Source organism: Zeus faber (genome assembly GCF_960531495.2).
Source record: "Zeus faber genome assembly, chromosome: 12".
In the NCBI taxonomy this organism is placed as follows: Eukaryota; Metazoa; Chordata; class Actinopteri; order Zeiformes; family Zeidae; genus Zeus; species Zeus faber.
The window spans coordinates 11,448,070-11,461,696 of record NC_137196.1 but is presented as its reverse complement, the minus strand read 5'-3'; the positions used below and the strand labels follow the sequence as shown (position 1 = coordinate 11,461,696).

Sequence of the window (13,627 nt, the reverse complement as noted above, 5' to 3'; positions counted from 1 at the left end):
TAATAAATTAACTGTGTGGAAAAAGTATGTTTTTATTCTAGATTTACTCATGCTATTTAAATGTTCTAAAGTAACTGCATATAAACCTAAAAATACTAAGTTAAACCCCATGTCCCCCAACCCCTGTGTAATGACTCTCCAATGGGACCACCAGTATTTACTTTGAGTAGTATTTACTTTGTTCTCAGAATTTAGGGATTCTCTTGTCGTCGTAATACGATCACCTGTCTCAGCACAACAGCCAGCGTGTCCGTCTCTTAGATCCACAGCGGCCATTTGTCACTTCTGTCCAGTTGATCATAGTTTTACTCTCTTCCGTAAACCTTTTCTTTGCATGCCTGTGAATTATTGATGAAGCTGGACATCGCTCTCTTTCCAAGCTGTCCAATTTATGACTCTACACACACACACACACACACACACACACACACACACACACACACACACACACACACACACACACACACACACACCACTCGAGACACTCTCTCTAGCCTTGCTTATAAATTTAGGATGAAAGTTGGGATTGTTTCTGAACGATCATTACTCTCCCCTGACTCTTTTTTGTTAGGTTTCGTCAAAGCAGAACCGGGGAAGTCCTCGGGGGGTCACGGTGCCGGCGAACGCATCCCCACGCGACCTAAACACAGCGACAAGATCACCTTAGGGTCCCACGGCAACTCCGCCTTCCAGCCAATCACAGCCAGCTGTAAGATCGTCCCCCAGGCGCAGTCGCCCACTCCCGCAGAGTCGCCGGGGAAATCTTTCCAGCCGATCACCATGAGCTGCAAAATCGTCTCGGGTAAAATTCTCCACCTGGATTTCACTACCTTTTTAATGGTTTGCCTCCGCTATAGTAAACTATGGAGTAACTACAACTACCCTTTAGTCAAAATCCGAGCATAATGCTTTTTACATTTTTTCTTGTAATTCTAGGGCAGGGCGATATATTGTTATGATATCGATATTGTGATATGCAATGAGGTTGATGATGATATGATATGATGTCTGGGATTTTGGTTATTGTAATATCGTGATATAGTTAAATGTTGTCTTAAAGGCTGCATTATAGTAAAGAAATCAAATTGTCTGAACTTCATGATGTCTATCTCTACCTGCTTGGTTATAATAAATCCACATTCATAATGATGGCTCCTCAACTATTTATTGTGTGGAAATATCCAGTGGTCTTTCCCCCAAATCTTGTCATTCAGTTTTGAATACACAAGTTTCAAATGCTGCATTAAATCTGATGCTCTGTAACCATTGATTCATTTAATCTTATGCTACAAGGTGACAAAATGAGATAAATCCACATTACAAATATTTATTTGTTTTTTTCGTAAAATTCGTCCACATCATGGTGTTTGTGACTTTGCGTTTTATTCCTTTCTGTTTTTTTCGTTCCTCTCAGGCTCTCCCATCTCCACCCCCAGTCACTCTCCGCTGCCCCGCACCCCGACCACCTCCACCCCGGTCCACGGCAAGCAGGGCTCCTCCGCGGTGCTTAACAACCCCTACATCATCGTGGACAAGCCGGGCCAGGTGGTCGGCATGGCGACCGCGTCCACCGCCTCTGCAGGTACACGCACACGTACACTGCACCCTCAACCAGTGATGTAATGCCACTCGACACAGGAAGTGGGAGTGGGAAAGCAGGAGGCCTGAGTCCCCACACGCTATTTGAAAAGGGCTTCTGTGTTGTGTGTGGCTTTTTATTTCCCCTCTCTCGCTGTCTTTTCTATTAATCCGCGTAAAACCACCGATGGTGTAATCCTCCTTCCTCCGACCGCCTGTTTGTGTGTCCAACCCGCCCTACAGGAAGCCCCTTGGCCAAACAGTCTGCTGGCCAGGGCCCTCGCTCCCCGGCGCCCAAAGTTCACGCCGGCAGCTTCCTGTCATCAGGAGTGAAGGTGAGTCTGTGAAGTCCATGAAAAAATCTCTCCCCGTCCCTCATAACAAGGCAGCATGGTATTAATAGTACGGTGCTATCTTCAGTGCCTTGGCAAGCTGTTTAACTGGGACACCACTCTGAAGACAGTAACGGGGGGGGGGGGGTGTTGCAGAGAGAATGGCTGCTCGATGGGGGTTCTTGCACAGGGTGCCGAAGCCCTGCAGTAAAATCCGCACACTCCCGCCGCCTCCTCATCCAGAGCGGATAAAGTGATGTTTCATTACAACTTTGCGTTCAGTTGCAGTGATGCTCTCTTTTAAATCTCTTGCTACTACTACGACAACTTCTGCAAAAACCTGAAGCAATGAGCGGAGATGAAAACAAGCGCTCAAGGAATGAATGATGTTAACACTCGGTGAAAAGCTCATTGAGCCACAAAGTGTTCCATGTACCCGCACATCAATCCCTCCTGCTCAGAGAAATTGGGTTTACTTTTGCGTTTACTGGTTTCATTTTGAATGATAATGCTCGTATGAAATAAAGATGTTTCCGTGAGTCTGTTGTGTCTTCTCCTCTGTCTCCCTCTTCACACGCTGTCGTGTGGTTTTTTTTTTTGTTTTTTGTTTTTTTTCCCCCAGGTAATTATCAAGCAGGAACCAGGGGAAGTTTCCACGCAGCAGCAGCAGCAGCAGCAGCAGCAGCAGCTGCAGCAGCTGCAGCAGCATCAGCAGCAGCAGCATCAGCAGCAGATGGTTTCCACAGTAACCGCCCAGCAGCAGCCCGCCGCCACGGCAACGCACCAGTTTGTCGCAGTGAAGGGAGGTCACGTGATCTCCATGTCCCCCCAGAAACAGTCGGCAGGGACCACGGGGGCCACAGCGGCTGGCAAGGTTATTCATGCGATTCCGGAGCACATTGATGGATTTCCCCACTCGGCGAGTACCTGTAGAAATTGTCACGTGACTGATTGTCGTGTGTGAAGTCTTTTTTTTTTTTTTTTTCGCCCTGCCTGCTCTCCACCCGCTCTAGATGATGGGCATCCCCGTCGGCTCGACCCTCCAGTCTGCAGTAAAGCAGGTGGCCATCAGCAGTGGACAGATCCTGGTCGCCAAGGGCAACGCCTCTAGCTCCAAGGTGATGAGCGGAAAGCAGGTCGTGGCCCAGGGCGTCGCCAAGGCCATTGTCAGCGGAGCAGGAGGCGTCGGGGGTCAACAGGCCGCTGCCAAAGCAGCTGGCAGTTCAGGAAGTGGAAAGAGTGGAGGTCAGGACACACACGCACTCTAGCCTCAGGGCCCAGAAACCTACTGAGCTGTTTTGAATCCAAAATTTAAATTTTTTTATTTGAAGAACCTCTTTATAGTCGGGTTTGTTTTTCTGACAGAGGATGGAAGATGACGTGTGTGTGTGTGTGTGTGTGTGTGTGTGTGTGTGTGTGTGTGTGTGTGTGTGTGTGTGTGTGTGTGTGTGTGTGTGTGTGTGTGTGTGTGTGTGTGTGTGTGTGTCCTCTCAGTCATGGCTACTCTTCAGCTGCCGGCCAACAACCTAGCTAACCTGGCCAACCTGCCCCCGGGAACCAAACTCTACCTGACCACCAACAGCAAGAACCCATCTGGGAAGGGCAAGCTGCTGCTCATTCCGCAGGGGGCGATCCTCCGAGCCTCCAACTCAGCAGGTGGGGAAACTACATTTTAGGTAGCCCTACAGATGCTTGTGAGATTTAAATCTGCCCAAAAATGTGTATGTGTATTTTATTTGAATAAGCAATTCAATAGATGTAGCCTTCTGAATTCCCTTTTAAAATAACTTTTAAGTAGGAGCATTTTTTCGGTAGGACAAAGGAGAAAGAGATGAGTAGACGACTGATTCACTGTCCGGGGTTACAATATTTGCCCTTGGCTTGTAAGTTTGGAGAGGCACCCGAAGGAGCATCACTACTGAAATAACTGTAGATGGCAGGAGGGACGCTGGCTGGAGTTTGAGGGTTTTTGCTAGTTTTTACCACCCCCGGACATTGAGTCAATCACAGTCTTTGTTGTCTCTGTTTGTTCTACAATACACTCAAGTATGTCAGGGAAGAGTTCGTCAAAAGGCTGAGATCCAAACTAGATGCAATGAGAATTAAGATGTTCAACTGTGGTCCTATCAAAAAATAAATAATAATAATTATATATATATATATATATATATATATATATATATATATATATATATCTCCATTGTTTTCAAATAATTATATCTATTCGGAAATATATTCAGGGCTACTTGGCATAAAGTCATCTTTCATATCGCTAAGTCAATGAAGGTATATACCGATCAGCCACAACATTAAAACCAGCCTTGTTCTTCAACAAACTTCGCTTTAGAAATACACACATAGAAGCGAAAACACAAATCCCCTCATGACTCAACCAACCAACCTGCCTAATATTGTGTAGGTCCCCCTTGTGCCGCCAAAAAAGCTTTGACCCGCCTTACGATGTTTAGGGAGGTGGTACGTGTGAAAGTAACATCTACATGAATGCAAGGACCCATGGTTTCCCAGCAGAACCTATTCCAGAGCATCACACTGCCTCCACCGGTTTGCCGTCCCCAGAAAATGGCGCACACACACCAGCTATCCACATGATGTAAAAGAAAACATGATTCATCAGACTAGGCCACCTTCGTCCATTGCTCCATGGTCCAGTTCTAACACTCAGATGTCCGTTGTAGGCGCTCTCTGCGGTGGACAGGGAGTGCATGGGCACTCTGACCGGTCTGCGGCTACGCAGCCCCATACGCAGCAAGCTGTGATGCACTGTGTGTTCTGACACCTTTCTATCATAGCCAACATGAACGTTTTCAGAAATTAGTGCTACAGTAGCTCTTCTGAGGGATCGACCAGAGGGGCTTCACTTCACTCTCCATACGCATCACTGAGCCTTGGGCGCCCATGACCCTGTCGCTGGTTCACCGGTTGTTCTTACTTGGATTACTTTTGTTAGGTACTAACCACTGCATACAGGGAACAACCCACAAGACCTGCCATTCACAATTTGACCCTTGTCAAAGTTGCTCAGATCCTGATGCTTGCCCATTTTTCCTGCTTTCAACACATCAACTTAAAGAACTGACCATTGACAGGTGCTATTATATCAAGATGAGCAATTTTATTCATTTCACCTGTCAGTGGTTTTAATGTTGGGGCTGATCTGTGACGTATATATTACTAATATTATTGAGATAAGATTAAGGGATAAGGGATTTTATTAATCCCCAGAAGTGAAGGTTTCAGCCATAGGAACAGTGTGGTCAAGAAAGGGATACAAATTAGAATGAGGAAAAAAAATAACACATATGTACACATCTAGCAACACAACGTTTTACTGATATGTTTATTTTTTTTTTGTTTTGAGTGGATTACACTACAAGTCCCAGAATTCCACTTAATCTGAACCCTCGTCTTTGTTTACCCTCATCTTTGCTTGAAGATGGTCACTTTCTTTTCTCCAAAGTGCACCGACTTCTGATTGATTTGTTTTTTCTTGGTCACTTGATGTGATGGGGATATTTATTTGCCCCAGAATCCTTTTATTTTTGTGAATGGTCCCACTGCTTTATTATTTATATTTTTTTTGGGTGGCAAACACATTCAATCTGAAACGGAATTTATTTCAATCAAAAGTTTTTTTGACAGTGTTGTACAACTCTTGGTTCGGAATTGTTATTGTCTAAGACCAAATTATTTGGTTCAATAAGATCAGTCAGATTTATGCATTGAATAAGGCATGATTTCTGACACGGTATCAGGAATAACGGGCTTTGTTGGTTTGCCTTTGAGGCTCATGTGTTTTGGGGGGTGTATCTATAATTTAGGCCAGCAGTCCCAGAGCGGGTCGTCTGCAGGCGCCTCCCAGACCTCTTCCTCCCCCTCTTCCTCCTCCTCTAGCAGTCTGCCATCCAACCTCTCCTACACATCCTACATCCTCAAACAGACTCCACAGGTAAGTACACACACACACACACACACACACACACACACACACACACACACACAGTGAAACAATACCTGCAGGTACACACACACCGCATTCTGAATATTCCACAGCTGTAAAGCCTCTTCCCTAAATCTCCAGACGCTTCGCACATCATCCCTCTTTCACTGGCCACACTTTATGTAACACTTAAGCCTGGTTTAGTACTCTACCAGCATTAAAGAACTGCAGACAGACTGTCAGCGAAAAAAGGCTATTGTGAGGCCTACTTTTTTAGGATTCCACTGTAGGCTCTGGCACGCTCTCAATTAGATGTATTCATTGCCGTTTTATTGAAGCGACTGCCAGCTCTGGAACAATACTGCCTGCCTGGTAGGATATAATTAACTTGCAGCTCTGAATACATTTTACTGAGGCACCCCAAAATATTCCACTTAATGTTTAGAACAAACATCAGACCCACATCCTGTTTTTTCATCTCTATTTTGTTTGAAATTCTTTCTTTAAAATACTTCAGTAAGCTATATTTATACTAGGGTGACAGAAAACGTTAGCTACATGTTTTGTGCCAAATGTTGTCAGTAGCTCGTATTTGGGAGCATAAACAAATGTTAACTGTGGTTGATTAAACTTGAAAACAAATGTTAACTGTGGTTGATTAAACTTGAAATATAAAATGTATCGACAAAATCGAAAACATTTTTGGGCACCAATCACAAAACGAGTGTATTTAAATCTATTGCCCTTTTTTTGCTTTATTGTTGGTTGGCATGTGTAGTGTGTTGAATATATCCTGGCGTCTTTACCAGGGCACCTTTTTGGTCGGTCAGCCAGCCCAGGGCTCGGGGAAGCAGGGGGGGTCCAGCTCGACAGGTCATGCGGCGTCCTCATCAGTTTCCCAGCAGGCCATCCGGGTGACGGCGGGACAGAAGGCGGCCATCCTGGCACAGGTCAGTGGGGGGACGGGGGACGAGAGGGACGGACGAGATGGATGTTGGTGATGTGACCTCAGGGATCTTTCATTTGACGCTCCCACATTTCCTGAAAGTCTTTGTGTTCATGCCAGTAACCAACACCGTCTCCAATGTACTAATGACTCAGCATTCATGTGATGAATACACATTTTTATTCTAATTTTGAAGTGGTTCTGCTAGTCGGTGCTGTATCTCGCTGTGCCACTCAATTCGGGAATGGGACGCTGAATGAATGCGGCCTGATTATCAGATTAAAGCCAACGATTACACTTTTGGCAACGTCCGGGGCATGAATTTGATCTAATTCACCTCTCAATGCCAAAATGCTCTGCCTCCTTCCTTTTCTGGCAGTTCATTTATGAATTATCCGGCTTCAACTCCTTCTCTTCCAATGGAGAGAGTCAATTCAGGTCTCTTCAACATGATTACATAGACCATTAGGCCAGATCAGAGTTACGTCACACTGTTGCAGGGTGGCGATAAATGATTTTGAGCAAGGAACAGCGTGCCTGTAAAACTTTCAGCGTCACACAGACGACCTAATTTATTAGTGTAGCTTGCATAGTTTGTGAGTATTGTCTTGTCGTCTACAATTTTTGGAATATAAACAGAAAAACCTTAAATAGTACGCCATTGATGTACGGAATGAAGGACATAAGCAGAATGAAAGACGTATTCAACAGCCATTGTCCTGTCCCAAAGTATTTGAGTGGGACTGTCTCATGGTGCAGGTCTCCATGGAACAGCTGGTGTGGGACTGACTCAACTTTGTGCTGCCTGGCCGGAGGCCGACGCGTTCACTCACACTGCTTAATTCCTTTGTCTTATATAACCGCACAATAGCCATTTTCATTTCTGGCCACTATCCACCCCTGAAACTACGCCTTCACTACTTGCAAACCAGCTACCGCATCACCACGTTCACTTTTATTTTAGCTTATTTCATCTTGTGTAAGCCAGGGTGTGATACCATGAAATGAGTCATGAGGGGATTTGTGTTTTCGCTTCTATGTGTGTATTTCTAAAGCGAAGTTTGTCGAACGACAAGCTCACCTCGTCCTTGAGAAGGCTTGTTCAAGCGCAGGCTCGTCCTATATGGGTGATGCTGCTGACCCACATAGACAATGGATTAAAACCCACTCAGGAATTGTATTGATTTGCCAGGGTGAGAATTTACTGCTGCATCACCCGCTTCCCAGAGAACTTTCATAATGGCTGCGTTCAGCCTCCACCTCTAGTGTCGGGCCTGGATCAGTGCATTGGCTTACAAGGGCTCAGGCCCCGGGGCCCAACATGGGTTGAAGACCAAAAGGGCACATGGAATAATTATATATTTCAAAGCGGTAATCTGTAATATTACTTTGTTAACTTTGCAAGAAACAGCCCTTCAATGTTTTTGTGTTTTGTATGTGCTCCTCCATGCGGTTTCCATTGTTGGTGGGAGGAATGTAAAGATCGAGCACGCACAAGAATTGAAACGCAGCCATGGTAAATTTGATAAACCAACGTAGCTAGTTTTGGTCACTAAACTGTACATATGTGACACGGACTGCTTTTATTTTATATTTGAAGAAGATATTCTTATTTGAATCTTGGCACACCTAATCTCCTCGAGCAGAAAAAATGCCCCTCAAAGATCCTGGCAGGTAATGGGTGGGAACAATAGCTGTTAACTCCAACCCCAACCACTCCCCCACTAGCACCTGTCATTGTCATACAAAATAACACGTGAAAATATGATACTCTACCTAAGTATGTTATTTGTTTATTTATTTTCGTTAACATTAATTTGAATCATTAATTTATAAAAAAATATTGGAAAATGCATAATTCTAGTTAATCCTTTCATTTTAAGTTGAAGTTGATTTTCTTTTCATTCTAAATTCATGCTCACTATAGTAGCATGACCCCTCTATTATTGTGTAACTTATAAACATTCCCATTTCCTGCATGAATGTTTTATAACAATGATAGTTTTGAGAAAGTGGCACTTATCACATCTTTCCCTTTTTTCACCAGACAACATTTCCCAGAATGCAAATGGAAACGTCCTCCCAGCCATTTGCATTCTGGGAATTGTTGTTTTCTGGGAGCACGCTGCCACCCGCTGAATCTTGCCAGTCGATCGTGTCTGAATCGGCCAGTTCCACGATATAAATGAGAGCTTGTGCCAGCTTCTTCTCATAATCCATAACATCGCGCAGATGATACCTTTTTCACTGAGAAGTGAAATTTCCTGCCTCTGGTGTTTATTTGTGCTGGTTTCTTAAAAAAAAAAAGTTACAGAAGTGTCATCAGCTTTTGCTTCTTCCACGCAACATTTTTTTGCCATGTCACAACTGGTGTAGTTCGGGGTCATTTATAACCTTATTTTATCAAAACGGTCTTGGCATCACACCGAATATTGAAGGATCATCTTGATCTGCGTGTGTGCATTAAAGGAACCGCAATATCGCTGTTTGTGCTGTTGTTCAGAGTTCAACAATGGGTAAGTAACTCCAAAACTCTGTTTTGGAAATAAGTTGAAACGTTGGGGAAAAAAAACTTGAGGAACATACGCACGATTGGGGGAAAATATCATGCACTTTGAATGTAAGATAGCCCACCACCAACATTTCAGTCCCGTCTCATCAACGTCACAGTTGTTATTTTCAGAGATCTATTTACAAAGTTACAAGCAGGAAGTGGTTCGGTAGATGATAGCACTGTGGATCGCGTATTTTGTTCTGTGAAAGTGATTTTCGGTCATCTGTTCATTATAGATGAACAGAAAGAAAGCACGCTTTTTGTTTATTGGACGGGTTTCAACCCGAAACTCTGGAACAACAGCCAGTGAAACAAAATATGCAAATCAATCACCACGCCCACTTAATGCGCCGCAAATGACACGAAAACAAGCGTACTTTGGTGACAAACTTGAAGTATTTAGTAAAACTGTTGTTTGTTATATTGAGCGGGTTCTTGAACATTTAAACTTCTGTAATATGAAAAGAAGCTAAAAACACAAAAAAATAAAACTTTGGTCTTGATTTGCGGGACTTTGAGTTTGCCGACCTGGTCCGCATCTCACCAGACGCTGTCACATATGGATGAAGCTTCGCTAAAGAGAACACCATCCTTGGATGAAGGGGTATTCCCACCACCTTAATTGTCCAAATTAATCTATCAGAAGGAGGAATACTTTCAAGAAAAAAAAAGTTTCAACATCCGGGTTTACCCGAATGGGCCGAATTTTACTGACGTGCTGAGCAATATTTCCTAATGACTGGAGCATGCTCATTATTTTTCCGTGTGCTTTTCAAGTGGAAATGCTTGTATTTCCAACATTGTAGAAAATGGCCATGGAGAGCCTTTAAATGCCAAAGGAGGTATTTAGGCGAGCTTGTGGCTGGTGCAGGACACCGCTTGTCTTTTATCCAAAACCATTTTCTGTCGTTGTTGGTGAAGTAAATGCGCAATCAATGGACGTAGAAGCATTGGAATCGAGCCACATCCAAGCAGGAACAGGCCCAATTGTTGTTTTGTTTGTGGTCGTTTGAATAAAACTTTGAAGAAAGAAAACCTCAAAGACAAAACTTCTCTTTCATTTGGTGGATCACAATCGCAACACGTGTGCAGTGACGACTTCATGAAGGTTTAGAAGGAGCTTTACACTGTTCTCTACCTGGGAACCCACATGTTGTGTACCTCCGTTTCTCGTTATCGATGTGCTCACCGATGTTTTCATTATATTAATCTCACAAACCTCGTTCGGAATCCTTGCGGCTGAATGCGTTTATCCCTGTGGCCAAGTGCATTTATCCTCCTGAACGAATTGTTCTTTTCCTCGATGGAGTCTGTCTCAAGCAATCAATAGCAATGTTGGTTGCTTTATGCGTTTACAGTAACGTTACCAATCATTTATGTCCTCTGAGAAATATTTCCATTTGAGCCAACACGGGTTTCATCTTTTGTAGATGCCTTTCATTGACGTACTGATGACGTACTCTGTTCACAGGTGGTCGGCGGCTCGCAGGTCAAGTTGTCGGACGGCTCCTCCAAGGTGGCTTCCGCGGCGTCGGGAGGTCCCTTGTCCAAGCCGGGCACGACCACGCTGAGGATGACGGGCGGAGTCATCACAGCCACCAGCTCCACCCCCGGTTCTGTCAGCACCGCCACGGCAACCAACCAGCAGCAGGCGAGATTCACGGCCTCCATCTCTCCCTCTCCATCTCTCACCAGATTCTGTGTGTCTTTTCTAATCTGAGTTGGGAGCTTTCAGTCAGAAAATTCAGAAAAAGTATTTTCATAGTGTGAATTCCCACCCCGAATCTTGTCCGGTTATATTATAATTATTATTATTATTATTATTATTATTATTATTATTATTATTATTATTATGGAATTGTATTTGGAAGTTACCAAGTTTTCTGTTTTTATTTCTTCCATTGTTTAGAACATTTGCTTGCTACCACGGTAGGAATATCATCAATCCAAAGCTTGTGTCTTGATGAGGAAACAAGTGTCATTTGAATGACAGATAAAAGAGGCTCTAACTTATAGGGCCTTAAATGTGGGATTTTTGCAACAAAACGTGATGATTGATATGGTTCATTGTCAGAATAATCGTCAGACTACCTAGTTATTTATGATCAGTCTGCTCTAGCAGTTGCATGGTTATCAGTGATTACACAGCTTTATTTTTGTATTTTTTAGATTTCACATCGAATTTCATGATAACAAGAATTCATTTATTAATTTCCATTTAGAAACTGTAAGAATAAATCCCAGTTGAATTAATGTTTAATTGTTGTCACTATTGTGACTGTTTAGAGCAAAATTGTAGCGATGTGGGAAGTGGAGACTGGAGTTGATTCAACAGGGCTCGACAGTAACTGTTGCCCTCAGCAACAAGATTGACAGTTACGGTTGGAACCAGAACGCTGCACGTGCGTTGGTGCGTTGACTCACGTGCGCACCAGTGTGCACAGACACCACTGGATGGCAGTAATGCAAGGTTATTACAGTCAGGGATGCAAATAACTTGCTTTACGGTGAATGTCGCTGTTTTCATGTCAATTTAGGTGACTTGTATGAATTGTGTAAACCGATCCAAAGAGTTTTTTTGGGGGGGGGGGGCAAACTAACCCCCCCCCCGATCAATTAATTAGTGGGCTCATTCTCTGATATCATGTTAGACGCAGACAGGACCAGGGTCCACTCCGGTTGAAAGCGCTCGAAAGCGATGCTGCGTTCACTGGATCAGAAAACTGGAATGTGTGTCGGAACTGATATTCATGAAACCCGAAAAATGTCGGCTACCACCAAGTATATTTCAGATTTTTTTGTCTTTGCATCCCTGTATAGTTAACTGAAACTAAACTAAAAACCAAAACTAGGTGTGGAAAATACATTTTTGTTAAAAGTAGACAGAAAAATATGAAAACTAACTGAAACTATATTGCGTACTAAGAAAACTAACTACAATAAAAATATACAGGAAATGTCTTAAGTTTAAGTCGTTTTTCTAGTCAATTTTTCTAAACATTTATCCATTACAATACAATAACCAGTTATCTTTGTAGACAGACAGCATTCATAATGACTGGCTCTGACCTTATCTGGTAGAGAGCTACTTTTAAATGGAAAGATGCAGATGCAATATCTTACTTACTCAAAATAAGGTGACTAAAAATGGCAACCATATTTTCAGTTTTGGCAACCAAAAGCTGGGGCCTGGTTGCCAGCCTGGCAACCACTTTTAAAAGTTAGTGTTGAGACCTGTTTACCGCTTTACCGCCTCATTAACCTGGGAAATATAAAAGTTAATATTATATATAACAGTATACAGTAGTACCTCGACCTACGAATGCATCTACTAACGACTAATCCTAGATACGAGTAGCGATAGTCACGACTGCTCCAAGATACAATGTGGAAATTTGCAGTTGGTGGCCAGTCAGCAGCCAGTCAGCAGCCAGTCAGCAGTCAGTCAGCGGGCGACCTACATCGTGTGTGCACGTAGTTCGTGGCTTATCGATATTTTTTTCATATTTACTGTGTTTGTGCTGTGTATTTTGTTTATTTTCACCCTTCATGATTTCATAATTTATATGGGAAAAATTGCTTTGACATACGACCGTTTTAACATACGACCGTTCTTATAGAACGAATTCCAGTCGTAAGTCGAGGTACCGCTGTATTCGCTTTTTTACTCCTATTTTATTCTGCTTCCTAACTGATTTACGTTTTAGGAATCAGTTGGCTTAGACTCTCTCCCTTTCTCTGTATTACCGTCAATGTCTCGAGAGATGAACTTTCAGAATATGAATATTGTAGGAATGTTGTTACAAGCACAACACATCAACATTGAGCTTTCGCAGCAGAGCAACACAGGGCTGACTTTAACGCGCACAGCTTTGAAACTGATCCCTAGCAGCACTCTTAATTGGTGAGTCAGAGCACTGCCAGTGGGAAATTGAATTCTTTGTCTCGGGGAGAATTCCAGAAACTCGCTGACCTGATGGGTGCATCTCGCTGCGGTAATTGAAATTGAAGTGGAAAGGGCGAGAGCAAATGTGAAAAGGCCGCAGATCTTAACAAAAGCACAACACGGTTGACGGGAAAACATTTCATGCCCTCCCAAATTAAGAACTCTCTATGGTAAGAATGTGTTAATCATATAGGCGTACAATCTGCATGATGTGACTGATGTTGTTGCTGGGTTCTGCTCCGTTCTCCATAGGTCTGTGAAAGCTCACAGCATTGTGGTCAAGGGGGATTTCTGTGTTATGTTTTTCTATTTT

General features: G+C 43.3%; 1 protein-coding gene across 1 annotated transcript in view; it reads left to right on the top strand.

Moving 5' to 3' along the window:
• Nucleotides 1-13,627, top strand: part of yeats2 (YEATS domain containing 2) — a 39,356-nt gene that overhangs the window by 10,054 nt on the left and 15,675 nt on the right. Inside the window, exons 11-19 of the mRNA XM_080010352.1 lie at nucleotides 572-802; nucleotides 1,415-1,582; nucleotides 1,822-1,913; nucleotides 2,533-2,784; nucleotides 2,924-3,155; nucleotides 3,405-3,566; nucleotides 5,750-5,877; nucleotides 6,678-6,818; nucleotides 10,840-11,019. Of these exons, the coding sequence (XP_079866478.1) occupies nucleotides 572-802; nucleotides 1,415-1,582; nucleotides 1,822-1,913; nucleotides 2,533-2,784; nucleotides 2,924-3,155; nucleotides 3,405-3,566; nucleotides 5,750-5,877; nucleotides 6,678-6,818; nucleotides 10,840-11,019 (1,586 nt within the window). The remainder of the gene's footprint in view (nucleotides 1-571; nucleotides 803-1,414; nucleotides 1,583-1,821; nucleotides 1,914-2,532; nucleotides 2,785-2,923; nucleotides 3,156-3,404; nucleotides 3,567-5,749; nucleotides 5,878-6,677; nucleotides 6,819-10,839; nucleotides 11,020-13,627) is intronic.